This window comes from Canis lupus, chromosome 26 (genome assembly GCF_048164855.1).
Source record: "Canis lupus baileyi chromosome 26, mCanLup2.hap1, whole genome shotgun sequence".
NCBI classification, from domain to species: Eukaryota; Metazoa; Chordata; class Mammalia; order Carnivora; family Canidae; genus Canis; species Canis lupus.
Genome location: NC_132863.1, coordinates 8,613,384 through 8,640,800, shown reverse-complemented (window position 1 = coordinate 8,640,800; position 27,417 = coordinate 8,613,384). Strand labels below are relative to the sequence as shown.

At 40.9% G+C, this 27,417-nt stretch overlaps 1 protein-coding gene across 29 annotated transcripts in view; it reads right to left on the bottom strand.

The window, feature by feature from the left end:
- The window catches only part of KIF16B (kinesin family member 16B), a 315,045-nt gene that overhangs the window by 93,702 nt on the left and 193,926 nt on the right, over positions 1 to 27,417 (bottom strand). For 17 of the 29 annotated variants that reach the window (XR_012018188.1, XR_012018181.1, XR_012018183.1 and 14 more), the window contains exons 18-23: positions 21,457 to 21,489; positions 21,059 to 21,112; positions 17,970 to 19,328; positions 13,986 to 14,138; positions 12,103 to 12,199; positions 11,324 to 11,374 (exon numbers count right to left, since the gene is read on the bottom strand). Coding sequence is in view for 17 of the 29 variants with exons in the window: in XM_072800003.1 (XP_072656104.1) it covers positions 11,324 to 11,374; positions 12,103 to 12,199; positions 13,986 to 14,138; positions 17,970 to 19,328; positions 21,059 to 21,112; positions 21,457 to 21,489 (1,747 nt within the window). In the remaining 12 variants the exon portion in view is untranslated. Of the gene's footprint in view, positions 1 to 1,189; positions 3,088 to 7,541; positions 9,960 to 11,323; positions 11,375 to 12,102; positions 12,200 to 13,985; positions 14,139 to 17,969; positions 19,329 to 21,058; positions 21,113 to 21,456; positions 21,490 to 27,417 lie in introns of those variants that run through there. The other 12 variants (XM_072799997.1, XM_072799993.1, XM_072799995.1 and 9 more) reach the window with 6 other exon arrangements.

The following is a 27,417-nucleotide window of genomic DNA, read 5'->3' as shown; positions in this document are numbered from 1 at the left end:
GGTTTTTCCACTCCAGATGGATTACATTCTAAAGTTAGCCAATTTAGCTTTCTCTTTTTATAAGTCAACATTCAAAGTGGGATAAGACTGAAACTGATGGTCTGGTTACTACATAGATATTTTAAGACTGGAAAGTTCTCTCTAAGAATTTTAGAATTGTGAAATCAATCCCTAAGAAAGTTGCTTGAAGCTCAGGCTCATTGATCCTTTAAAGAAAAAAACCCCTGCCTTTGATAATTTGGGTAAGCGGGTACATGAATGAAATAGGGACCATTTATCTGGGAGGAACTGGCTATTAAAATGTTTATGCCGCTCACCTAAAGGTTATGTCATTCACCTAAATCAGGTCGTGATCCCAGGACCCTGGGATAGAGCCCCGCATCGGATTCCCTGATCAGCCAGGAGCTTGCTTCTCCCTCTGCCTCTTCCCTTGCTCTTGCTTGCTCGCTCACTCTCTCTCTAAAAAAATAAATAAAATCTTAAAAAAAAAAAAAAAAGGAAAAAGAGCCACTGCCCCAATCACAGGATCAGACAGTGAAGTTTAACTAAATCCTGTGCTGAGAAGATGGATACCTCTCTCTCCCCTATTTAGTAGCATGCTGGGGACTAGAAATATTGCCAGAGTCCTTGCCACCCATAGGTACAGTTTACTTCAATCTCACAGATTTCAGAATAACTAAATATTAATGAGCATAGAGAAATGTACAACTGAAGAATTGAATAATTGAAAAATAAGTTAGGGATCTGAAGACATTTTGCCTTTATCTATAGCTGGATGAACAGAGACACAAATTAAGACAGTAGATGTTTCTATCAAATCACTGCTACAATGCAATTTTTAGAAAACTAGTTTTTGAAGTCAACCTCATGAGAAATATAGAATTCTCAGGATACAATGTGAAAGGTTCATGACATTCTCCTGAAATTATGTTTATGTTGGAGAGGTAGGAGAATTAACAAAAATGTCTCCTAGACTTAGTTTTTATTTGAAAGTAGCCATATTTTTAATATCTTGAGTTTTATGCTAGATAAGTAAATGTATCCTGCACCATATTATATCCTATTATTTAAGGGAGCTTTTAAATTTCTGTGGAACTATTTATTTTGGAATCAGTCACAATTTCTCTACATGTGGCAAAGAAATGCTTAGACTTGGAAGGGAAGTTGGTTATACATCATACAAGGAGGTAAAGAAACATGGAAGTCTGGATGCGTATTGTATAGCTGAGCTGGATAAATATGCAGGACATTTCAAGGAACTTTAAATGCCTTGTGGAGTGGTCCTATTTAGAAATAAAAGGTCAAGGAAAAGTACATAGTAACTTGGATTATATTTCTATACATATGAAATCTCATCTTTTAAAATAAGATACAAAAAACATTTTTCTGGTAGCTTTTAATGAAATAATGTCTTCTGTCAACAAACATGGTATTTTTCCATTGTTGGGGAAACACTATAGTTAGGTGCTTAGCCAAAAGAAGCAGACAGAACACAGGCTACATTTTGAATATTCAGATTAGAATCTTCTCTTCCTACTCAGGCTGTCTCCTTCAAAAGGGACAAATTAAGGAAATTAATAGGAAGTGGTATTAATATCCACTCAGATCAATGTCGGTACCGCAGAGGGCACAGAATGGACCAATTCTACAGGGAGTCATCAACATTTCCCCTAAATACCCTAATTATGTACCAGATGGTTGAATTCAGTGTATGCTCTGACTAGGACAAGGTCAGATCTAAGGACTGTCGTCTGATCTCCTAGAGCCAAATATCCAAGGTTTGCTTCTAAAATACAGGCAACCCTGGGTTTTTATTAACACAATTACTGATTTCCCTTTCTCTGTTCCCAACATAGTACATATTTCTATTCCCTCCTTTTTTCTACCACACATGCCATCCTGATAGTTCTAATTAGAGCTATTATGTATCAAGGACCTCCTATGCCCCAGCAGTTTGAAAACAGGGGTCTGGGGCAGATGGTGAAGATCAGTTACATGTTCAAAAATGAGCCATGTTATAAGAAGCAGAGAATAAAGGTACCCAGTGTGAGCAAGTACAAATTATGAATAAAGTCAAGAGTCAAGAAATGTTTATATTCATCTCCAGAAGGTGACACTAGCCTCTGCTGTGAGGGGACCTTGTGCTAATACCACATTGTCTCTGAAAGCTAAGTGCATAGAGCTGAAGTGGAGTTTACTAAGAGATGTAGCCATACATGCTATAGGCATCCCCTGACCATGTCTGTCAAGGTCAGGACTTCACAACAGCCTGGAATGAAGAAGCAATTCTTAAAGTGAATTAAGAATAATACTTGCATGAGGAAATGGAAATAAGGGTTTTCAAATAAAGGAGTATTTTCTTTAATTTTGATACAGATCTTTAGGGATAAACTAACCAGAAATGACAAACTGGTGGACATAGGTAATTGTGGAATATCTTATTTACCCTTAGTGGCCTTAGGGAAAATCCAAACAGGTTGGCTAACATTTCTAATCCATGATTCTTACCAGAATAGATTATTTCATCCATAGATCTGAGGTGATCAACATTGTTTCAAAGCTTAGAAAGACTGGGTATCTGATGAATGTTCCAATTTGAAATTATTAAAAATGTTACCTTTCTCTAGATCATGAAAGACTAGTACCTTCAATGGTCATTATCTCTGGATAATGCATCATTAAATGGATGGAATTTTCAAAAGAATTAAAGAATGCGTCTAGTATGACTGAATGAGAACAGGGCAAAAATTGCTAAGTGGCTCTTATACCGAACTTAAATATTGAAAGTTTAGGATGTTCAGGAGAGAAAACCAGGTTTTCTCCTTTCAAGTTCTATAATGTTACTGATTATCCATGAAAGTATCACTCATCTTCACGCACTGATTTTTGTGGAACCCTAGTTTTGGTTCAATCTGTGCTCAATTCTAAGGCTCAGGAGAAATTAAAGTTGTAAGGAGGGAGAGAAGTCCATCAGGTGTCTGTAGAGCATATTGTTTAAGCTTCAGTTGGAGGAGCAATATTGAGCATACAAGGTTATCTGTACCATATTCATGCTAGGACGTTATCCAAGCTTTTCTTCTACAGGAGCTAAAAATGCAAAAAGAAGACATAGGTTCATACAAGAGAACAATGGAATTGCAAAGAAACTTGCATGGGATTTTTTTTTTTTCAGGGAAACCTCCAAATCATAAAAAGAAAAATAATCTTTAATGTCTAGAAATTTTAATAAAATAACTTACAAGTCAGAAAATAATCAACTTCATATATTCTTTCAAATATTCATCCCTAGCATAGTTATTCCTATGAGAAAAATCAATCAATAAAAAATTTTACCCAGACAATGTCAAGAATAACTGTGACCAGACAGTGACTTTGGCATTGTGGAAAGAATATATGTTCTGGAGTAAGAAGGTCTGAGTTTGATTCCAATTCTCAATCAAGTGATCCTTTCTGAGTTAAATTCCTAAATATGAAGTGGAGATTGATGACAATTTCTCCATCCCAGGAGGATCACTGTGTGCCTCAAAAGGAGCAATACATGAGAAAGAACTTGGTACACTCTAAACTACAATATATAGGGTGGCTGGGATTGTTATCACTGTAATCCACTGTGTCTTTGGCAACCAAATATTTCAAAGTTATTAAGAGGCAGGAGGTATGATTTACAACAGTCTCTCTTTCCTTCTTCCTAACTGAATCATTCAGTTGCATTCCTTATAAAGGAGGCTTTAAAAAACTACAAGGGTGCAACCCTAACAAGAGACTGGATGGTGGTGGTTTGGCAACTGTTTTGCATAAGAAACAGCAGAGGAACTGAAGGGTGTTGGAGGTAAAAAAGGAAAATCAGAGGAGGTGAGGTGAGAGAAAGAACTGTCTTCTTTGGAGGGTCAGATTATAACACAGACTGTGGAACAGACAAGTCCTATTCTGTTACAGAAGAATGTGAAGGATGGATGGACTCTACAGATGGGAATCACAGTAATGAGAATTATGGAGAGAATTTCCCAATAAATAACTGCTCTGAGGTAGACAGTGATCATCCTGGAGATGTTAAGATTAAACTGGAAAGCCAGTTGAACTACGTAACTTCAAAGGTCCTCTGACCTATGTTCCTCCTAGTACCTGAATATTTCCCTCAGGGTGAAATCCTACAAGTTGTATCTGAATTTCATTTTAAATAAGAGCTTCAGGACTTTGACACAAAATACCCATGGTAGATTGAACTATTGGTCCCTATTTTTCTCCTTACAGTACCAGCATATATCCAGTGCTGCCATGGCTTCTTGGTGGATGGAGTGTTCCTTGCTCTTTGACTTGGTTGCATGACTTGTGTTGGCCAATGGGACGCTGGCAGACTGACGCATCAACATCTTCTATGCTTCATCATTATGATAGCCACTGACCCTCCAGCACAGACCTCAAGATGATATATCATGAATAGACTAACCTCATCTGAACTGCAGATGATCTGTAGCCTTTAGTAAAGCTACCTCAACCTATTTACAAACCATTAGTAAGAAATGAAAGCTTTTTTTTTTTTTTATATGCCACTAAAATTGAGGTGGGAGGCAGCTGGTTACTGGCAATAGCTGACTGATATAATATCTGTAATATCTATTACAAAAGATAAATAATGAAGCAGAATTGTCTAAGATGCATACTGGAAACTGTGTAACTAAATTAACAAAATAACCTCAAAATAACCTCACAAGAAACTAGTTTAACCAATAAGACTGCTTGACCTTCAAAGAAGCATTAATAAAAGTGCTCTAATCTATTTATCATTCAAAACTTGAAATCATTTAGGAAAAAGAATGTAAATAAAAATTACCGTAATTACTACTGCTGGGAGGCATAAGTATTCTCTCCAAAGGATGCACTTACATTTTTTAAGTAATGAGAAAGGGAAGACAAATTGTTTTGAAATGTTTTTCAACAAAGACCAAATAAATTTACCCTGCCAACCACAAGTCTGTAAAACAGGCAGCTGTGAGCAAAATGGATTTTAATCAAATTCAGATGAAATCACTGTTTCAAAGTACTCAAAGAGGTATTGTCTAGAATTCATTAACAAGTTCCACAATGTAAATGTTTATGCCTATTCAGTAACAATGGAAATGCCACATAACAAAGTATGTATGAACCTATTTTGTTTTTTGTTTTTTTTTTTGATGCAGGAACTCAATGTAACTGAGAAGATCCCACGTTAGGCTGGATATGGAGATACTGACACCTGTTCCCTATTGTAGCATCATGGGCTCAGAACTCCTAAACATTGAGCCAGTGGAGATGGAGGCAGGCCACCAGAATTGAAGTTACAGTGGATAATGGTGCAAACACCATGCTGCCTTCTATAGGGACAACCCTAAGGAATGACAACCTTAGTACTTACTTCATGAAGAGCAAATCAAATTTTCCTATCAGGGATCATATTTGATCTCAAGGTAAAAAGTATGTTTAGGTGAGAGAAGAGACATGTAAAATTTGAATTGCCAGAGGTTGCTTCTATTATGTGGTGAGGTCTGAAGGTAATCTTCATTGTGGCCTGCCTGGATCATAAAGTAGACTGAAGAAGTTATAAATGAGTAATACAATTTTTATACAATACTCATATCTGCTGCATGCTCTATCTATGAACATTAGTTGTTTTAACCTAGTAGAATTATGGTTTTTTTTTAACCTATGAAGACAGTGAGTCTAATATGTTTGACTCTGTTAAAATTTTTGTACTGTTTCCCTTCCAACTATAGAATCCCTCTGCTGACATCTTAAATTTCACTCCCTCTGCTCTTCATAATCATTAATTCTGTTCTTATCAAGGATATTTGAGAAAATACCCAATGGGGCAATTTTTAAGAAAGCATTTGCTGAAAAAAAAAACAAAAAAATTGAAATAAGGTGAAAATTATTGATATTAGAAGACCACCATGGTTCATTGGAGAAATTTCTTCAACAGATGATCTTCCAGCCAAGAATGTGACAAACTAATTTTAATGAGGTCCTCAGCAGAGACTCAAACATCTTCATGTATAAGGCAATAGGGTGTGTGTGTATGTACGTATTGGGTGGAGGGTGGAAGTTATAAAAACAGGCCTAAAAACAGGCCATCTAAAAACATTTTAATTCTATTGCCTCAAAAAGACAAAACGCTTCCACTGGGTTACTGCAGACGCAGCAGCCACCCGTGTGTGTATCCTAATGTGCTCTCCAGTTTCCTGCCCTTTTCTGTTTGCTGCCCCAGACCTGGATAGAGGAAAATTAATGATGAGATGTAGACTACATTAAGTAGCTTGCTAACCGTGATGGGGAAAGAGGGAAGGTCTGTACTTCCCGGCTGAAGGGAGATGGTGAGTTTTAGGATGGGTTAAAAGCTTTGACACTGCTCCTATTGTCAATTAAGAGTAGACATGAAGAGGGGGGCTATGACATTTACGTTGCACATTTTTATCCAAGGGTCTGCCCAGAGCAGAGAATGGCCTCTACATGCCAGAGTTAAAATAAATGGCTTCAGAGAATCACTTTGTTCAACTGCCTATGACATTCGCTGAGTAGTTACCATGAGCTTGGCATGATCCTGGCTGGAAGTGGGAGAGGGAGGATGGAGCAGTGAAGAATACACCTCCCTCCTTCTAAGACTTTGGAATTCAGTAGAACATTACACGCCTAAGAAACAGGAGAGCCCTGGCTGAGCAACCCAGGATTTGATGAAATAACTAATAAATATAAGGCATGGAACCCGATTCCTCATAAGAATGTTGAACAGAGGTGGTAAAAAAGAAAGGGTCACCCAAAGGACAGAAAGATTCTGGAGAGCCCAGTTTCAGGCCTCTCACAGAGGAGGAAGGCAGCTGAGTACCACCAGATGGTACGCTGTGAAGAGAGATGTACCTGAGGCCACTTATGGGTGTGACCCATCTCAGAAGGGAGGCCAGCACACCAACCGACTCTGGCCAGAAGAACACCTTGGTCAGAGGTTATGAGTGATGATGGATTAGACGGGAGGCAGAGAGGGAGGGCAGCCAGGGGAAAGTGCTGAATGCCTTCTGGGGTGACCCTACGGCTGATAAAATCACTTAAAGGAGCTGTTAGAAAAAGTTAGACTTGAAGATGAAAAGCCTTTCTAGGACAGAACTAACAAAGGCTCAGAGAAAGAACTGGCATGTGGCATGTGGGAAGGGTAGTCAAAACTAAACCAATAAGTAAGGAGCTGAAATCACATAGGTTGGAAAGCAATAGTCAAAAAGTCTGAAAAAAGGAAGGAAAAGGCAATTAACTGAGGAAGAAGACATGGCAGGGCAGGGCATGTGGCGCTGTCTCCATTCCATGTATTAGAGTGAGGGGAGGGTATTTTAAATCCCTGGGTCCTTCCAGGAAGCTTGATGCATTACTAATGTGCTCTGCTACAGAGCTGTCCTAATCACGGCTAAAACGGAAGATGTCAGTGAAGGTCACTGCCAACCGGGCACTTTTTCAAGCAGCACAAATTAGCCTGCCGGAATCCAACAGACACAAAAAGATTCCAAGGCACCATACTATAAGTCGACATGAAGCCAAAAACAATCAGAAATGCTTTAATCACCTCACAAATAATGAGGCAGACCCAAATTTACAAGGCTGAGGTTCAAGAAAATGAAGCAGAGTGGTGATAAAGATATTTTATCAGTGCTCAGCTATCCCCTATTTCTCTTTTATTGTAGATATTTAAAATATTTACATTTTCAATTTTAGAGGTCTGCACTTTTCCAATTTTAAATCACAGAGATATTCCTAGTCCTTGACTATTAACATAATGTTCATTTTATTAAAAATCTCAAAAAACATGCAGAATATTTTTACAAGTTTCCTCCTTTGAGCCTTGTCAAATGTGAGATGAGCCACAGAGCCTCATCATGAGAGCTGAGGGTCATTTTCCAGACATCAGGTGCCACGTTCTGACTGCCCTGAAGACACAGCATGCCGGTGAATAACTGGACGTTCTGCGCTTCCTCAAAGTGCTTAGCACCATTTCTTGAACCCGATGAGACTTTGTGTTTATTGAAGAAGACAAGTTCAACGGTTGACAATGTTTTCTCCTCTGGAACAACAACACACCTGAATTCGCTTAAAGCACGGCATCTGGTCACGTCAAATTGTGTTCGTGGAGGAGGTATGTTTAGAGACTGAGTGCGGGGATAGAAAACTCGATCTTCCCTCAGAAGGGCAATGTGGGTGTTTAGAAGGACCAACGACTGGCACTGGTCTGGGCCAGGGTCACCCTCAACTCTGACAGTCGTGTAGAGCAATAACTGAACCTCTGCCAGAGAGGGGACGTTGACTTCCATGTTTCCATGAAGAATATAAATCATGTCAACCAAGGTATTCCGGAATCTGGATGACAACCGAACTCCATTTGCCAAAACTAAATCAGGGACTTCTGCTTTCCAATCCAGAGAGAGCTCAACCAGATCTTGTTGGAACAAAGGATGGTTAGTACAGGCAGCAACATCAGACTCAGGCATCAGGACACCCAGGAGGTCACGGCATATCTGCTGACAGAGGTCTTTGTTGTAACTAAATACAGTGAGCAGCAGACTCTCTGTAGAGCCCAGGAATCTAATGCTCTGCCCACCAAAGCCAATTTGAATCTCCTCTAGTCCAGAAAGAGGTAGAGAATGAAAAACAGCCACTGAGCCTGACGGGTTATCTGACAGAACCAAAGTGTATAAGATGGAATGAAGCAGGAGAAAACACGCTGGTTGCGGGTCAGGTTCAGTATAGGTGGCAACAGCAAGCCAGTAAACACCCTGCACTTTGTTCACATCACTCACAAGTTCTGGTAGGGAGCAAGCCACGTGCTCAAGAAAGTCTTCTAAAGGGTGCTCCTGAAGTTTCAGCATCTGGGCTGGAAACTGCACCAGGGTCTGCTTAAATGCACAACTCTGTGTAGCACCTTCGTATTCTAGGTGGCAGACTGAGCTCAGGAAGGAGCCTGGGGATCCCGCAGGCGCAGAGGCCACAGTGAGGCCTGGGGCTCTGAAAGGCGCAGAGCTCTCTCCTGGCCAAGCAGCACCTGCCTCCTCACTGTTGCTGCTGCCCACTTGAGCTTCTCCAGGGAAAGAATGAGACTCTGCTGACAGTCCGTGTGTCTTCAGGGATGTGTCTAGGGGAAAGTGTTTCAGAAATGGCAGTCTTCTGATAAATGTGATCACATGGGAGGTGAGCTCACTGGGGTCACGCAGGCTCCCCACGTGCCTGACTAGGCGGATCACCTCTGTGCCAGACTGCAGCAGGTGACTGCAGGTATCTTTATAAAGGTCTGAGAGTCTGTGGTAAAAATAGCCCAACCCACTGGTTGCTTCTGTGTTGGTATTCATCAGGGACTGTGGAGAGTTAACTTTTTTAGCAGCTAACTCTCTCTCAACTTTTTGCGCACCACAAAACTTTGAGGTTGGTGCACCATGAGGAACATTGTGGGAGGCACTTTCCTCACTAGGAATGTTTTCAGAGAGGACAAAGAGTAACTTGCTTTGCCTGGTCTGCTTGCCTCCATTATTCATAGATAATTCTTGGCACAAATCTTGCAGCAAAGTCCAGCCAGACTTGATTCCCAAGCTGTACTCATCTTTATGAGTCATCAGCTCACAGAAATTTCCTGACCTACGCTGAAAATGTTTTATGTCACTGGTGTTGCTTTTGTTAAGGGAAGTGATTTCAGGTAGACTGAAACATTTTGGTTGAAAACAGCCTGCGGATGCAAGATGACCAGGTCTGCAATCACTGTTCTGCAGCAGCTCATACACTGAGGACTGATGGCCTTGCTGCTGGGCTCTCTCTTGTGATTCTGAGAAGGGAGCCATAGAGCCTGAGATGCTCCATGCCAAGGGATGATCTTGGTGGTGGTTCTGATCCAACTCCCTCCCCTCTTCTCTGCTGGAAGTGTCAGGAACATCTCTGGGCCGCAGTGGGACAAGACGCCTTTTCTGTTCAAGATGTCAAAAACAGTTGAAATGGGAATGTGGAGGCACCTTTTGCAAATCTTTGGCACATGAAAATTCTTGCAGTCATTGGTTTCATTGTGTAGATTAATGCAGAGGTTAAATTGAAAGCCTAAGCCATTCATATGATTAATATGTGATTTAAGAACAGATGATCTGATTCACAAATAGAATGTCAATTTCCATATTATTTATCTTACAAATTGCTGAGTATTTGATAGAAATACACTGCATGGGATTGATCCACAGTATCCATTTCTTGGTCTAACATTTCAATTGCTCCAAAATAAATCCTAAGATCTTTGATTCGATTTTCAAAAAGTCAGATTTAGTTGTGAAAATAAGTCTTTTACCATATATCCAAAATGTAAATGGCATCAGGCATACTTAATGACAGTCAGATGACAAGGCCAAAAGAAATGGACAAGCATTTCAACCTTGGTCATCTCTCTCTTGCCTCTTGGCTCACTTCACAGGAATTCTTAATTATACCTGCCCTGGTTAGACCTCCATTGCCATAGCTACAAACCAGCAGGGTGAAAGGCCTATAGGACGCCCACTATAGGCCAGGCTCTTAGATACAAAGAAATGAAGGGCAATGTCCTCCTCTTCCCAAGGAAGTCTGCTAGGGAGACGGAGGAAGATAACGTCATTACTGCATAACTGGAAAGGATGTGTAGCAGTAGCCAAAGTCAGTAAAGCTTCGTGTGGAACTCCCACCATCTTACCTCTTGCTCTCTGTAATGTATGGGTGCCAACTGTAGACTTCTACCATCTAGTACTTTTGGGGTTTTTTTTGTTGTTGTTGTTGTTGTTTAGTTTAGGAATGTATGGGAAGGACAAGTGCCTCAGTGGAGGAAAATACAAGTAAAACCTCACAAATCGTATGCCCAAATAAACCTCAGTTTGACAATCCACCAGATAAATAAGCTAATCAATCAGGAGTATGTCCTTTGTACTACTGCCAACTCACAGTCTATAAAATGAGCTGGGTTTTTAAAACATCACGAAGTACTCAGTTTCATTTCCAAACCCCATATCTGATTCTGATTTTATAATTCTGTCTTTTAAATACAGACCAAGGGAAAGGAAAGGATACTGTTACAAATGAAAAACTGGGCAAGGAGCCTCCACCACAGTCATATGTCATTCAAATAAAGTCAAAGCACTTTCAACCTGCAGGATTCCGTTTAATTTTAAGTCCATATAATAGCTTGCCTTCCCTATTAGCCATTAATCTCACTGGGACTTCAAAATTCTAATTATGCAACTAAACATTAAGAAAATTTAATCACACAAGCATGCCATAATTTAAGGCGACCTTATCAATCTGAAAAATCATTACCTACCTCATATTTTAGCTTGCGTTGAATGGTGCCATTGTGGAGTTTCTCATTATCCTGATAAGAAAATAAAAAGCCCTCTATATTAAATTATAGCTTGTTCATACAGGGAAAAGAAACTGATTTGATTAGAAATATTTATGGGAACAAAATTCTAAAGAAGCATACTTGCTCAACAATGACAGCCCTCTATACAATTTATATTCCCATGGTAAACACTACTCTATCGATCCACCTGACTGTAAGGGAACTGAGGCATCTGTTCCTACTTTTAAAATTCTAAGACTAATATTATAAGCAAAATTTCCTTAGGAAGTTTTCTTAGGTTGCAGAATAGGAGTGAAATGTTTTTATTTTAATAAAAATCAACATCGCAAATATGTATCTTCTCAAAAGCAAAATTACATATCTACTTGGGATAATTTATCAAGCAAAATTAAATACTTAAGGAAATTGGTTATATTTTTGGAGAAAACAGAAAAACGTTACATGTAGAATCAAACAAAGTAAATAAAATGTTTTGGGAGACTTTATATTCATTTAAGAATTTTCCCCAGGAGAACAAAATTTTAAAATAAAGTATCTCTTGAATCAACACTATTTATAACCTGTTGAGCTCCACCCAAGCAATATGTAATTCTTCTAGAACATTTTGCATCTCAATTTTCTCACGGACAAACAATAATAAAGGAGCCCATCACTGCCACCATCATCGCCACCACCACCACCTTATGGCAAGGTCATCTTGAAAATGAATGACATATGACTTGGCTCCCTCAGCTCACCTTCACCACATCTGCAGATGCATCAGCATCCTCACTAATCACGCGATGTAGATCCTGAAGTCGTCTTTGGACTTCTTCTTCAATGTAAGCATTGATCCTGAAAACAACAGATATTGGGGTCGTGGTTAAAGACTTCTAACCACAAAGGGCATATGAGATCCTTTCTTAATTCTGCCCTTCAAAACAAGGAACTTTCTCACTCTAAATGCCAAACATAATGACTCGGGACCTGGAACATTTTTCTACTTCCTAAGAAATCTAGTGCCATGTGTTCACTATCTGGGTTTTCCCAAATAAGAAAGTGCTGAACAAATAACAGAATGTTGAGGATAAAAAGTGAGAGTAGGTAATCCCATCCAAATCTCTCTTGGACTTGCTTGGTGGACCCCCTGCTGCGGGGCAGAGGAGAATCACAGACACTGGTTTCAGAAGGCTCCAAGGCCAAAGACCTGACTCTGAGACCCAGCACTTCACTCATCAAGCCTCACTACCCTCTTATGCAAAACAGTGATAGTTATTTCTTACATCACAAAGTCATGTAAGAGGATTAAAGTGGGGAGAGGGGCAGGAAGTGGACAAGATCTCTATGGATCTCCACTATTCCAAAGGAACAATGGCTTGAACTGTTTCTACTCTGTCTTCTCTCTCCATTGGCAGCTGGCTGGGGTAAACCACATTTTAAAGGCCTCTCTACCTTTCAAACTGCCTGGTGTGGGCCAAGACAGTGGAAGCACGAAACGGCCAACTACTAGGCAGTTGTCAACTGAACATCTGGTACCCTAGAGAACAAAGATGAAATTGTAGGAAGTACAACCATCCACCCAGAGGAACCAGGGAGACCAGAGAATTTTAGTTCCAGCTAAAATCCTTCTATGGCTCAGGCTGCCTACATGGAAGGCTTGCTTACTTCTACACTCTCCCTCTCCCAGTTAGAGAAACACTGATTAGATGGATTACTTAACATGAACTATTTTGCATGTTTACGTCTTAGCACACGAAACAAAAATCTGGCTTCATCTCTCTAAACACATGCACAGTCCTAGAAACATTTCTCTACTACTGGCCATGTCTCGATGATTTTCTGAAATGCTAGGTAAAGAGATGAATATTTTAGGTGAAATAGTATAGAAGAATGGATAGGGTAATAAAATGTGGTAGTCACCTTTCAGAACTGAAAGGAAAATCATACATGGCTGACCCAGAGCCGAGGGCACTTACAAATGAATTACTTCTCTGGATCTTTTTAAACATGCAGACCTAGGTTTAAGAGGATACAGAGGCTCCTAGCATTCTGAATGCATTTTGATATCCAAACACATATTGCCATGAAACAGCTGGAGTTGAGGAAAATAATCCATTTTCTTATGGGCAAAGAATGATTAAGTCAATTTATCTGAAATCTCTAAGCCACAGAACAATTTACAATGCCACTCAAGTTGAAAATGATTTTGCTATAGCAGAATCAGATGTATATGTTGTTCATGATCATTCTGAATACACTGGTACAGCTTTTGTAACACACTTCAACTGTTTGTAATTAATGACCTCCATAAATTAACTGTCAGCACAAGGTCCTCCTTCTTGGTATGGTCCAATTAACTCTGCCCATTACTTCCTCTCACCTGGCCTTGGTACATTCCTTCCTGGCGGAGGTGGTTTCCCTGAACCTTCTAATTCTACCTCCTCACACAACGTAGCACCAGCATTCCCTGGATTGGGCTGACCAGTCCTCGGGTCTTTGGTTTTCGTCAAATGATACCTCTTCCCACCTACCACTTGTTGCCTTGGATGGATCCCTCCCTATGCAAACTGGACAATGTGTGGTACAGTGAGTTACTAAATCACATCACAGGTAGGGCTGGCATCAGTTTAATGTCCAGTACCTGGCATCCATCAGAGGGACCAGGTGTGACTTCTCAGTACTGGATGGCAAGCTGGGAGAAGGAGCCTTCCCCTCCAAGGTCCGATGATGCCCTTTTTGAACACCATCAACCTCACAGATCTTCTGCTTCAACTGCTGGATTTCATGCTCTAATCTACAGAGACAGGATTTACATTAATTCATTTATTAACAGTATTTCCTGAGCATCTTCAATAGGTGGGACATTGTTCTAGAAACATGGGGGATCAAGCCAAACACTCTTTGCAAAGAGCTTTACTTTCTAGTAGAAAAGATGCCTCATCACACAAGGTATAAGGTGATAACAAACCACAAGAAGGGTTCAGAAAAAATGCTGCAGGGGCCCAAAAGTTGGAGAGAGTTGATTCTCAAGGGCAAAGATATCTCTACTGTGCTCTGAGCCAATCCTCTGAGGTAGATATGCAGGATTCTGAGCCCACCACTGCTTCAATGAAACAGTTGGTCTTTGACTACACATTGAGATCCCCCTAAATACTTCTATTTGAAAAAAGAGATTTAAGGTTTAAAGAATTTTTAAAAACCACCCATCTAGGAGAATCCACATAGTTAAGGCAATTTCAAGTTGAGTCTTCAGGGACCAGTGGGAATTTGAACATTTGGAGATGAGGGTGAAGGCTTCCCCAGATGCAGATAATAGTATGAACAGGGGCACCTGGGTGGCTCAGTGGCGAGTGTCTGCCTTTGGTTCAGGTTGTGATCTCGGGGTCCTGGGATCAAGTCCCACAATGGACTCCCTGCAGGAAGCCTGCTTCTCTTTCTGCCTGTCTCCACCTCTGCCTCTCTCCCTCTCTCTCTCCGTGTCTCTCAAGAATAAATAAAATCTTAAAAAAAAAAAAAAAAAAAAAGAAAGGAAGTAGTATGAACAAAGGCCTAAGTCATGAAAACTAAGAATCCACTTTGGTTAAGGAAGAGGATGTAGAAAAGGGAACTTGCTAAGAAAGCAAGGTAATCATCTTGAGAAATTAAAATACACCATAAATGGTAGAACCAAACATGTATTTCTAATGATAAATGATACATTCAGTATGAGGTCAAGTGTGTGTAAGGCCATTCTCCTGCTGGCCCTGGCATGCTTGAATTCAGGGCCATGAGGCCAGAGGGCTAAACTTGCCAGTAAATTTAGCCCCAGAAACATGAGACCCAGCTAGGGGCTACAGCTCACTCATTGTGTGAACTTGGGCAAATTAATGAAATCTGGGTCTCAATTTCTTCATACCCCAAATGAGAGAATCAATTAGTCTTCCAAACTCCTTCAGATTCAAACTTCAGAGATTCTGGTGCACCACAATACTGCCGGCTCTCCGGTGTTACCAGCAGCAATTTGACTGCTCTATCCTGGACATGAGCACCAAGTTCTTAATCCTCAGAAATGTCAAGGTCACCAGGGTCAGTACTCACGGATTCCACAGAAGGCAATACCCAGCTTAACTCAGCCCTTCATGTGTCTATTGATGAGCAAGTACTTACCAAGCATCAACTTGCACAGTATGAAGTATTTTCAAAGGAAGAAGAAAAAAAGCATAAAAAATTGATGTTAAGGGGCCAACTGCCAACGTTCATAACTAAGATGACACCTACTAGAGTTGTTCAAGGACATCCTTCAGCACTGGCAGCAATGAAAAAGACTCCAAAAACAAAGGGTTTGGTGCGGGGCCTTGAAGCCCCAAAGGGATTTATATAGGTGGCAAGGGAAAGGCACCCCAAGAAAACAGTCTCAGCACAGATGAAGAGCTGGCCTGCCTGGGCCACTGCTCTGGGGCCCGTAGATAAGAGGACACAGTGGCCCAGAGGGGATGGTAAGTAGATCTGCTACCTTCTATCTGCATGACACTTGTCCCCAGTGGCTATATAACCACTGGGTGGAAAAGAGGACAGAGAATGAGCTGAATCTTGTTTATAAGGAAGCCAAAAAAGGAAAGCTGAGTTCGGTTCACTGTTGTCTGATCTGGTTCCACATGAATTTAAAATTTTGCACTTGGGGGGTTTCACAAGTGGCTGACTTGGGCTGCACGGCAGGCCCTGGCTTAGCCATGAGAACCCAGAGAGGTAATGACACACAAAACCAATAACCACAAAAAGCTGCAGGAGCAACACAGCCAGAGCAAAGAGCTCAGAATTTGCTGGCCTGAATTAGGTCTTAGCAAAGTCTACTCCATCAAAACACATGAAACTAAAAGCATCCTTTGTGTGGCTTCTGGAGGAACGCTGACACTGGGAAATCACTTCCATGGAAAATCACAATACTGTATCTGCTATAATAGAGTATTAATACTAAATGGCCAGGGACTGAAGTCGGTTGACAAAAGCTAGATATCAAGCTAAAAGCTCATGCTGCATTCTTACTGCACACTGCCAGATATAAATTGAGTGTGCCCTTCACTACTTTAAATTTCCTGGGGCTGGAGCTTTGTCCAGCAATTTCATTTACATAACATACCTGCAATCATTTTCTTAAACCTCCAACCTATTTCTCTGAAGTAATAGCATTATGGTTTTTGATTGTTATTTCTTGCTGTTTTGCCAGAGGGAATTACCAGAGAGCAAAGGTAAACAGAACTCACAGTAGAAGCAGATCATTTCAAAGGGAGTTTGCCCAACCTGTTCAGGCAAGATGATGGAGGGAGGCTCCAGCCTCACAGTAGGTGTTGCTTCGTCATCTATATGGATCCCAGGCCTCTGCCAATGTCAAGCTGGGCTCCTACAAGCCAGCCAACCAGGCTTCAGCTGTAGCTCCTCAGGAGGTGCTGTGGGTGGTTGGAATGCTAGAGAGCCTAGGCCCTCCAACCTGGGCTTCAGGTAAAATCTCAACTGATCGAAGAGTCTGGAGCTAAAGAAAGTGAACAGGCCCTGATCTCCTCTGCCCCCTTCTTGTTAGAGCGAGGATTCTGAGGCCCAAAGATTAAAGAGCCTGCCAAGGCCAGCCAGACAGAATGGGGCTGGGCCAGGGTATGAAGCTCCCATGTAGGACAACAAATCAGGTGATGTTTACACACCAGGCAGCCTACAGATTTCTGGGAGTCTTGGTATCACATCTGCTAGGCTACCAGAAAAAGTGTTCTTGAATTCACTACTGATTCCTTTTGAGGACCTAGTGTGGGAAGCCTGGTAACAGGGAATTGGTGGGAGGAGATACTCTTTCTTTACCACGGAAATAGTGCTAATCCCTAGTTTTATTTTTCACAACACCAAAAGTAACATGAGTAAATCTTCACCACATCTGCTTAAAAATATCACTGTGTTCAGAATCACCTGGAGAATTTTGTTTAGTTTATTTTTTAATGCAGAATCCTGGGGCCTCCCGCAAATATTATGAATCAAGAGAGGTGGGAGAAGGGGCTGTTTTCAGTTTCCCAGCAGGTGTAGACATTAGCACATGGTACTGTGAAGGAAGGGATGGTGTTTTACGGTAACTAGCGCTAGTTGCAGAGATGATTTTAAGCCCATGGTGAGGTTGTAGGAGTGGGGAAATAGGAAAAATTCAGAGGGGTGGGATGGGATGAGGAAGGGGATGGAGAGAAGGAAAAAAAGAGGAGGGAAGGGAAGGGAAGGGAAAGAGAAAAGGAGATACCAGAGCCAAAGGAGGGATGGGGGGGAAGGGGAGGGACGCAAAGGAGGGGGCAGACTAGAGGCTATCCTATCAAACACGAGAACATTCACATTCCATAGGTCAGTGGAGTGATGGACAAGGCCTTTGGTTTCCTTAGTGTATTTTTTTCAATAACTGTAGGCCAACGATTCTAAAATGAGGAAGGATCCTAAGGAGAAAGAAAATGTTTAGGGGTGCTTTCTCACTTTTGTTTGACTAAAACCATTTGTTGGTGTATTAGAGAATACACGGGTAAAAAAGAATTACTTTTTTTAAGAGACAGAGTCACACTGGGAGGGCTAGAAAAGTCGCCATCACTTGGCACCCACAGCATGCCGTGCTCTCCCTTCCCAGTCTCACCTCTCCCTGTCCTTCTCCAGGGCTTCCTGTTCAGCTTCCAGGCTGGCCTGGAGCCCAGACTGCTCGCTGCTGCTGCTGTGGAGCGTGGCGAGCTTCTGCCTCTGCTCCTCGATCTCCAGGCCCAGGGTGGAGCGCCTCTGCAGGGCTGAGTGCCTCCTCTCCAGCCTGGCCACAGCTCGCTCCAGCGCCTCCCTCTGCTGCTTCTCCCGAGACTCAAGGATCTCCTTTTCCTTCTTCCTCACCTTTTCTTCCTGACGTGCAATGTGGGCAGTGAATTCGAAGGTGGCCTGGAGCTTCTGCAGCTGGCTCGCGTTGGCCTGGTACTGGGCAAGCTGTTCCTCTTTTTCTTCCATCTCTTTCTCCACTTGATAAAGAGTGTTGTCTAAGCCAAGGGGACCTCTGTCAAGGATTTCAAACGCTCTCTGCTTTTCTTCCAACAGGGTTGGCAAATGATTCTGCAGCAGGTACTGGAGCTGGCGTTCTTTATACTGCAGCCTATATTCTGCTGGCTTTATCTTCTCCACATTTCGAGCCAGCAGGGTAACGTTCGTGATGCTAGCATCATTTTTCTTCAATAACCTAGAGTCTTCCTCTTCTGCAGATTTTAAACGCTCTAGGAGTTCCTGTTCCTCTTCAACTTCTTTTCTCAGGAGGTCCTTCTGCTGGACCAGGTCCTTCTCCAAGTTGGCTAGCTTGACCAACTGCCTTCTCTTAAACTCTAAGAAATGGAGCTGAGCCCTTTCTAACTCCTCACCATCATCCTCCCCTTCAGCCCGGGCTTCCTTCACCCGAAGGAGGGACTCTCGGATGCCTTCCAGATCCCGCTTCTCCTCCTCCACCCGCTGCACTTCCCCTTGCCGCAGGAGCCGGATCATCTCCTGCTTCTCACGCAGCTGCTCTTCCAGATGCACCACGAGCATGACCTGCTCCTTCTCCTGCTCCTCCAGCCTCTTCTTCTCCAATTCGAGCTTGGCATACTGCTCATCCTTCTCCCTTTTCAGCCGGTCCAGCTCTTGAAAGATTTGAAGCTTCTCGGCCTTCTCATTGTTGTTGAGTTCTTGGAGCCGCTGGAGCTCTTCCTTGACTCGGAGAACGCTCTCTTCCTCTTGCTTCTTCTTCTGCAGCTCGATTTCCTGCTGCTCCCTCAGCCTTTCCTCTTCAAACTTTTCCTTTTCAGCGAGCAAATCCTTCAGTTTGCTCTCAATATGGAAGCTGCGGCGTTTGAGGCTCTCCTCCTGCTTTCGGATCTGGAGCTGGACGATCTCTGTCTCCTTACGCCGGGTCTCCACCTCCTGCTGCATTCGCTCCAATTCTGCCTTATCTGACTTTTGCTTCTCTTCCATTTCTTCTATGAGTTTCCTGAAATGCCAAATGTTGACTGATCATCATCTGAGTGCTATGGACAAATGACTTTTCCCTAACTGAGATGTTCTGAAAATGGACATACAACACAAAGTCAAACCCTTCAGTAAGAATAAAAAGTGGGGGCAAACTGCTTTCCTTTTAATTTCCAGCAGCACACTGCTTAACTTTTTTACTCTGTAACTATCCAACATATCATTTGCCTAATCTCCTGAAGTAGCCTCTGATATCATTTCTTTGTAGAGTCTATAAGCATAATGTGTTATGCATGATATAATTTTAAAAGCCCCCTGAGCTCAAAGAGAAAGAACCGTGCCCAATTTAAATTTAAATGTGAATAATTTTATTCAGCCCAATGGCTAAAACTCAATAGAAATTCAGTTACAGAATGACATTAAATAAAAATGCTTATGCTGTCCTCAACTCATTGGGGTCAAATATCAAAGTCAAGACAATCAACAGTTCATTGTTCCAGCTCAAATAACCACATGCTACTTAGCATTTAATCACTAGTTTAGGATAAACAGTAATCATCAAATGGCTCAAAATATTAGTTTATTAACATGTAACTCTGAAAATAACAGGGGTCATCATTAGAATACTGAGATGCATGGCCACAGGGGTTATATGTCATGTTTGGTCTTGGAAAACAAATGATCCCTACCAAGCGCTAAATCTGTGTTTTGAAGTTGGGATGGCCTCCAAAGCAAAAATAAAGGGCATGCAGAAGTATCAATACATGGTCTCCAACTCCTGACCCATCTAAGACCTATCTTATATGATGCTAGAAGCTAAACTAATTCATTTGTAACACCTACACTCCAGATTCCAGAAAATAAATATCCAACCTGTAGATTTTCTGTGGCTTTAGTTTCTACTCTAATATCTATCCTTGCTCCATTTCTTGGCTTGTTAAATATAGGATGGAGGGGAGAAAAAGGAGAAAATACTTAGTATTATCAGATAATTACATTCAGAACATACCAAAAAAACCCTCTCCAAATCAGCTAAACAACCACACACACACACACACACACACACACACACACACACCCTGGAGAAAAGTGAGCAAAGAATATAAAGAAGCAAATTATAGAAGGGGAATACAAATGGCCAAACAACAAAAGCAAAGATCTTTATTTTTATTTTTTAATAAATGTATTTTTTTATTGGTATTCAATTTGCCAACATATAGAATAACATCCAGTGCTCATCCCATCAAGTGCCCCCCTTAGTGCCCGTCAGCCATTCACCCCCACTCCCCGCCCACCTCCCCTTTCCCACCCCTAGTTCGTTTCCTAGAGTTAGGAGTCTCTCATGTTCTGTCTCCCTTTCTGATATTTCCCACTCATTTTTTCTCCTTTCCCCTTTAAAAGCAAAGAGAGGCTTTCTAAGACCTTGGGTGATATTACCGATGAGGATATCCATTTGAATTAAATATAAAAAAGTATATACTTGGCGTGTTAAATTTAACAAGTGCATGAAATTTGCATACTGACCCTCTTCCCCCTTTTTTACAAGTATTTGAAGATGTACTACTTGAAAATATCAAACATGAGATACAAGTAACCACCTAGAGGAAAGACCCAAAGTCATTAGACCCGTAAATACTTGACATGGAACCAGAGGGAGGGCATGAAACAGACCCCAATGGAATCTGTCTAGAAGATTAATGCAAGAATCCACAGACTACAGCACTGTCAGAGCTGGCCCCCCACATACCTTACCTTTTACTCTCCAATTTTTCAAGTTCTTCACGCTGCTGCCGCTCAAATTCAAGTCTAATAGAAAATCAAATGAAAATTAGTCACTTTTCGGAACGAGCTTTTCTCTCAGTCTCTGTATATAGTTGCATATTACAAAGAGTATCTGTTGCTTAACCGTTATTTTTAATTATGATGGATTAGCAAGTTTAAAGTGTTTTTTTTTTTGCTCTAATCTATGACTGTGATTAGAAATTAGTACTTTGGGGTGCTGAAAATAACTTATTTTATACTTGAAGGAAAACAAACAAAGCACTACTGTATTGAAAAAGCAGGGTTCAAGGAAACTTCTAAATGATAAGTATGTCTATTCCATGCAGCTTAATCACTGGTGAGTGTATATAAAAATGGAGAATCTCTACCTTAGACAGATGGGTCCTTTTATAGGGAAAAGACTGCCAGGGAGGTAGAGAGAGAGAGAGAGAGAGAGAGAGCACAGACATCAATTAAGAAAAGAATTAACTGAGGAGAACATCAGGAGAAAAGCAGTAAGGTACTTAAAAGCCAACAGCCATGCACACATCACAACATCTTTTTATAAACATCACATTTCCCAAAAATTTCTCAAAGCAAAGACTCCAAAGAGTTAGCTGTGTTATGTGTGCACACTTGCCATCATAATGAGAGCAGTAATAATCATTGAGTACCAATAACAATTGTGATAGTATCAAAATTATATTTTTACTACTTTATACATGGATCTACTGTAGGTAGTTCATAAAGATCCTCCTGTGACTAATAGTTCTAGGATACAACTTACCAGGGCTACATAGATTGTCAATGGGTTTTTCACAGTGCTAGCAAAACAAAAGGGGGCTAGTCACTGGGAATTTTAAAACAACTTGCTAAAGTACTGATGACAAAAATTGATTTCTTCTCAAACACTAGACTTAATGACTGCAAGATTTCACTCTTTTTAAACAGCATGAATGGTAATTCTTAAACCTACACATTTTCCCATATGTTAAGTGGCATAGATAGCTAAAAAGCTGAACTAGGGAAAAATTCATCACAAACTTTCCCTGCATAATGCACCAATGTAGACTGGCAAAAGTTACCTTTAGAAGGAACTAATAAATATTTCAATTAGATGTGTTACTCATTTAATTTGGCTAATACTGAGAGTAAGATGTCTGGGTTTCTTTTGTAAGCAGAACTGAGTGCTGCGCTGAGGGTTTTACCCATGTTAGCTTACTCTGTCTTCCCAGCAAATCCTAGCGATAACAAATAGTATCTCCACTTTACATACAAAGAACCCAGAGCTTAGATATGTGAAAGAACTTGTCCAAGGTCATAATGGCGATATGGCAGAGCCAGGATTTGAACCTACAATCCAAAATACCATCACTTAACTCATAAGCAATGCTCAGATTTGTGATAGTCAATAAAATAATTAAATCCTTCATTGAAACATGTCATTTGGGGTTATATATACCCTCCTGCCAAATTGCCATCCATGAGAAATCCGTCACATAAACATATATGAAAGGTATTTGCCAATCCCCAAGCTCTCAGCACATATGTCATTACGCTAGGTAGGGATAAGGTTTCATTAAAGTTAGTGTAGGACTGTTCTCTCTTATACAACAATAAAGAGAACCTTGGAAATATTTCATAGTAGATAGTTTTTAGACTTCAGTACAGTTCAACTAGATAAAGAATCACTAGATAAAACACTTTCAAAAACAGAGAATCTTTCTAATGGAACTGTGTCTTTATTCTCTGATTTTACTTTCTATGAACAGTTCATATAATCACAAGTAGATACTCCTCTGACATGTCACAGGCATGTGATCATAATCCAAATGCTCCTCTGAGAGTTGGGTGACCTAGGTTTGAATGAAATCCTATCACTGAGGACTATTTACAAGGGGCACACTGGGCTGGGCTCTTAGTGGACAATACCCTCACACTGTTCTCCCAACCCTGCCAGGTTGACATGTTTCTCATCCCTATTTTATAGAACAAATACCCGAGGCTTAAAGCAAGTAAGCAGCAGAAGGAGAACTTGAATCCAAGTTTGGTACTAAAACCCAGGCTGCTGACCACTATGATTGATTTTCACAAGTGAGCTGTGTGGTCTCAGGAGGTCACAAAATGTGGGTTTTAATATCTTCATCTCTAATGTGATGCTCTGACCATCTATTTTTTTTTTTAACTGTGCATGACATCAGGCAAAGGGGGGTTTCAGGGGTACAGCAGTTTCTAAGGGTGACATGGCTTTGACCCACAGGGCTCTCAGTCTGTGACAGTCAAATAAACACAATGGGCACCCAGTGAGTCACAAGCCAGGACTGAAGAAGGACAATGCTATAACATATGGAGTGGGGTACCGATCCCATAATTTGATAGTACCTAGAATGAAGCAAGTTTCCTGAGGAAACTCATACCTGAGCTATGCAATTCTTCATACATGATATAGAAACTCAAGAGAAGCTCATTAAAACCACATTTTGGCTTGCTGTGAGAGAATTGGCAAGACACGAAGCTTAACTGGACAAAAGAAGACAAGTAGTGAATGAAGGGCCTTAGAAGTTACATTAAGGACTCTGAACTTGATCCTAAGGATGCTGGTATAAAAGTACCTTGGAAGAGGACAACAAACAAAAAGGGATGGGTGAACATCATTCAAGTATAGAGATCATCAACTTACAGAGGTGCCATCTCTGAGTAGATGTGGTTTTCTCTTGTAGCACTGAGCTGAGCTATCAGATACAGGTTCAGGGCAAGGAGACAGTTTGATGGACCCAGCTGGGTCTCTGACAAGTGAAAGAACCAAAAAACCATCTGAGCATTTGGGGAAGAAGATGACTCAAGTGTTGGGGACAAAAACTTGGTTGGACAGAGAAGTGGGACAAGGCAAAGCTTGCAGGTGAAAGTGAAAAATCTAAGATGTCTCCAGGCCAAGAAGTGAATATACTTACATAACCATGTGTGTCCATATAGAATCACCCAAGATAACAGTAGGACTGAAAAAGATGGTGAAGCTTAGATGGTAAGCAGATGACAACAGTAAGAAGAGGCAGGTGCCAATAAGCGAACAGATCAGAGCACTCTGTGAGGCAGAGGAAGGGTGGTCTGAGGGCAGCTGAGTCTTTGGTCTGATAAGATCCTTGACTCTTTCTCCGTAGAAGTTTTCATTTTAGAATATTTGATTGTGATGAGGAAAGGAAAAGTAATTTGGGCCAGTGGCGGTTGTCAACCTTAGATGTATGAGGCCACAGCTCTAACCTCTCCTGAAGAGTGGCACCTAATGACATGGAGGGTTCTGAGTCAAGAAATCAGAGAGACATTCCCATTTTAATTCTTAATGAAGAAGTATGGATTCATTTCTATGACCTGTTATTAAAATAGGAAAAATTTTGACTGCTTTCTACCAAAAGCAGTATGTGTGTGATAACTAATTACTCCCATTTCCTAAAAAATAAAAGTAAAAAAAAAAAAAAAAAAAAAGATGCTCAGTCTTAATTAAAATCAAGCCCCATCCATTCTAAGGAGAAAGTCATAATTACAAAGTCAAGAACTATATTTTAAAATATGAGGTGATATTAGCTGTTGCTGCTACTGTAGGACTTCCATTAAATATTACATATTTACTAATCATACTTTAAAATGCACTTCTTTCCTTAATCAATGATAATTATTTCAAATAGCAAACTTCAATAGATTGTAAAACATAAATGCGGATGTGTTAATATCAAGGAAAGAATATCAGCTGTAATTGTATTTTAATGTGACTTCATTTTAAATAAGTGTAATTCACTATCTTATTTTAATGGAGTTATCTTGGCCCCAAATGCTAATTTCCTAAATGTTACAATTAAAAGGAAAACCACAAAATGATATGATTTTTGCAGCTGTTTTTAGCATTTTAAAATGACATTTGGAAGTACATACACTGTGTTAGGTCCAACAAAAAAGCATAGCATACAATCTATTTTTATGAGAAACAGTCTCTCTTGCTCTCTCTCTCTCTCTCTCTTTTTTTCATTAAAACACATCTAGCATTTTTAGGTATAATTGCACATCTTGCAATTTATATTCCTGTTATCATCAGCAATGAAAAAGCAAGGGGGTGGGAATTTCTCAGTTCACACCATGACATTGAAAGTGAGACTGTGATTATCAAAAAAAGAAAGGAAAAAAAGAAAAATTTTAAATGAACTAAAAGCATAAGTATTCGAGCCCTTATGTTGTGCCAATGGTGATTAGTTTTGTACCTCTGATGTCATTTTACATTCGAAAAGGAAGAAAACAGCTACTCAAGTCCAGCCAACACTTAAGCTGGCAGCTGTGGTGAGGGTGTGCGGAGAGAGTAGTAAAGGCTGAGCCCCAGACCCCAGTATGACTAGAAGGGAGTCACCTGACAACAGAGGGGAGCTGAAGGCAAGGCAGTCCCCCACAAGCATATTCTCCAGATATATAAACAGGTATGGGGAATATCCTTGGGAAATGGGTAAGCTAGAATTTTTCCCACATAATTTTTAGGATGCCCCTATGGGGTATGCAACCTTTGAGGATGCACAGGGTCCTGCATTCACTGTCTACTGACACCATCTTGCGATTCTTAATATTTGAACAAAAGGCCCCAGGTTTACATTATGCGTTGAACTCTGTAAGTTATGTAGCTGTGTTCTGATCAAATATACATCATTTTTTAAAGAAGTCCCAGCCTGTTGCCTGGAATAGATAATAGTAGTCCGCAGTCCTGATTCTGGTAAGGGCCAGATGGAAAGCAGCCAGAAAAGACCAGAACTCCATGCAAGATGGTTCACTTTCTGATCCTTCACTAGAGATCAGGTTTCCACCAACACTGGGTTCTGTAATAGTTAGACCAGAATGGCTGAACTTCTTACCCTCCTACCACCTTCAGGAACTTCCAGCCAGTTTCAAACCACCTTCCAAATGAGCAAACTCCCAAAGAGACTGGGGGATCTTAAAGATTGAAGATGAAGTTTGGATTTTTGGTGGAGTCTGTACAGGTTCTATCCAATTATCTTCTAGACATTCTAGATATTCTTTAAAGACTGAGAAGAAACCAAAGACTACCCCAAGACAGGCACAGGGAAATGCATGAAAGGAGTAACTTAGCCATTCACCCAGACCCTGTCTCTTCATGGAAAGGCTCTGAAGTCTTCCCTGTGTGAATCATTAGAAACTTTCATCAGAAACCCAAGAACAGGGTAGCCCAGGTGGCCTAGTGGTTTAATGCTGCCTTCAGCCCAGGGCGTGATCCTGAAGACCCAGGATCGAGTCCCAAGTCAGGCTCCCTGCATGGAGCCTGCTTCTCCCTCTGCCTATGTCTTTGCCTCTTTCTTTCTCTGTGTCTCTCGTGAATAAACAAATAAAAATCTTAAAAAAAAAAAAAAAAAAAAAGAAAGCCAAGAACAGCTGCTCTGTAGAGACAGTGAAATCACTACACCACTCCATCCCCACTTCTCTCTTTCCCACCCCAGATCATTATACAATATGGCAGGTTATCCTGCACTACAGTGACTTATGTACAACTGCAGTTCAAGGTATATATATCAAAATGAGGGTCTCGTGATGCAACTGAACCTAGGAGGTTGTGAAATTAAACCCCCTATAGTTGGAAGTCAGAGTTTATAACACAAATATCCCTAGTATGTTGGGATTGGTTTTCTAATGAACTTTCAAATCCCTAGTCTAGAAAGTACTCCGTAAAGACTTTCAGGAGCCAATCTTAAGCCGTTTGTATTGAAATGAAAGTGCTCAAAGAAACAAAGATTGCTTTAAAAAAATAGTAAAATTTGATACCATAAGCATTTTAAATGAGTTCTCTTCCCAGCCTTTTTCTCATAACAGTGGTATAACTTGCTCCAATAAAGGCAGCCAGGAACACATGTTAAACCCAGGAGACCTACCTGATCGAGCTGCAAGATCACATGCAGTTACTGCTACATGGGGACTCAAGAGATCGTGCATTCAACTTGGCACATGCCCCTACACCTTGCTCCCCATCACTATTTTACAGGCTAGGAGACTGAGTCCCAGAGAGTATTACAGAGAGGTCCAAGGTGACCTCTTCTTTAGAGGAATCAAGAGTAAAGTCTGCCTCTTCCTACTCCTCCTCCATCTTTTTGTTTTTTGTTTTTTTTTTAGAGAGAGGAAAAACACAAGCAAGGAGAGGGGCAGAGGGGGAAGGAGAAGCAGACTCTCCGCTGAGCAGGGAGCCCAATGCTGGGATGCTGGACTAGATCCCAGGACTTGGGAGATCATGATGTAGCAGAAGACAGATGCTTAAACTGAAGCACCCAGGTGCCCTTCCTCCTCTAATCCTACTTCAACTCTGGAATTCCACC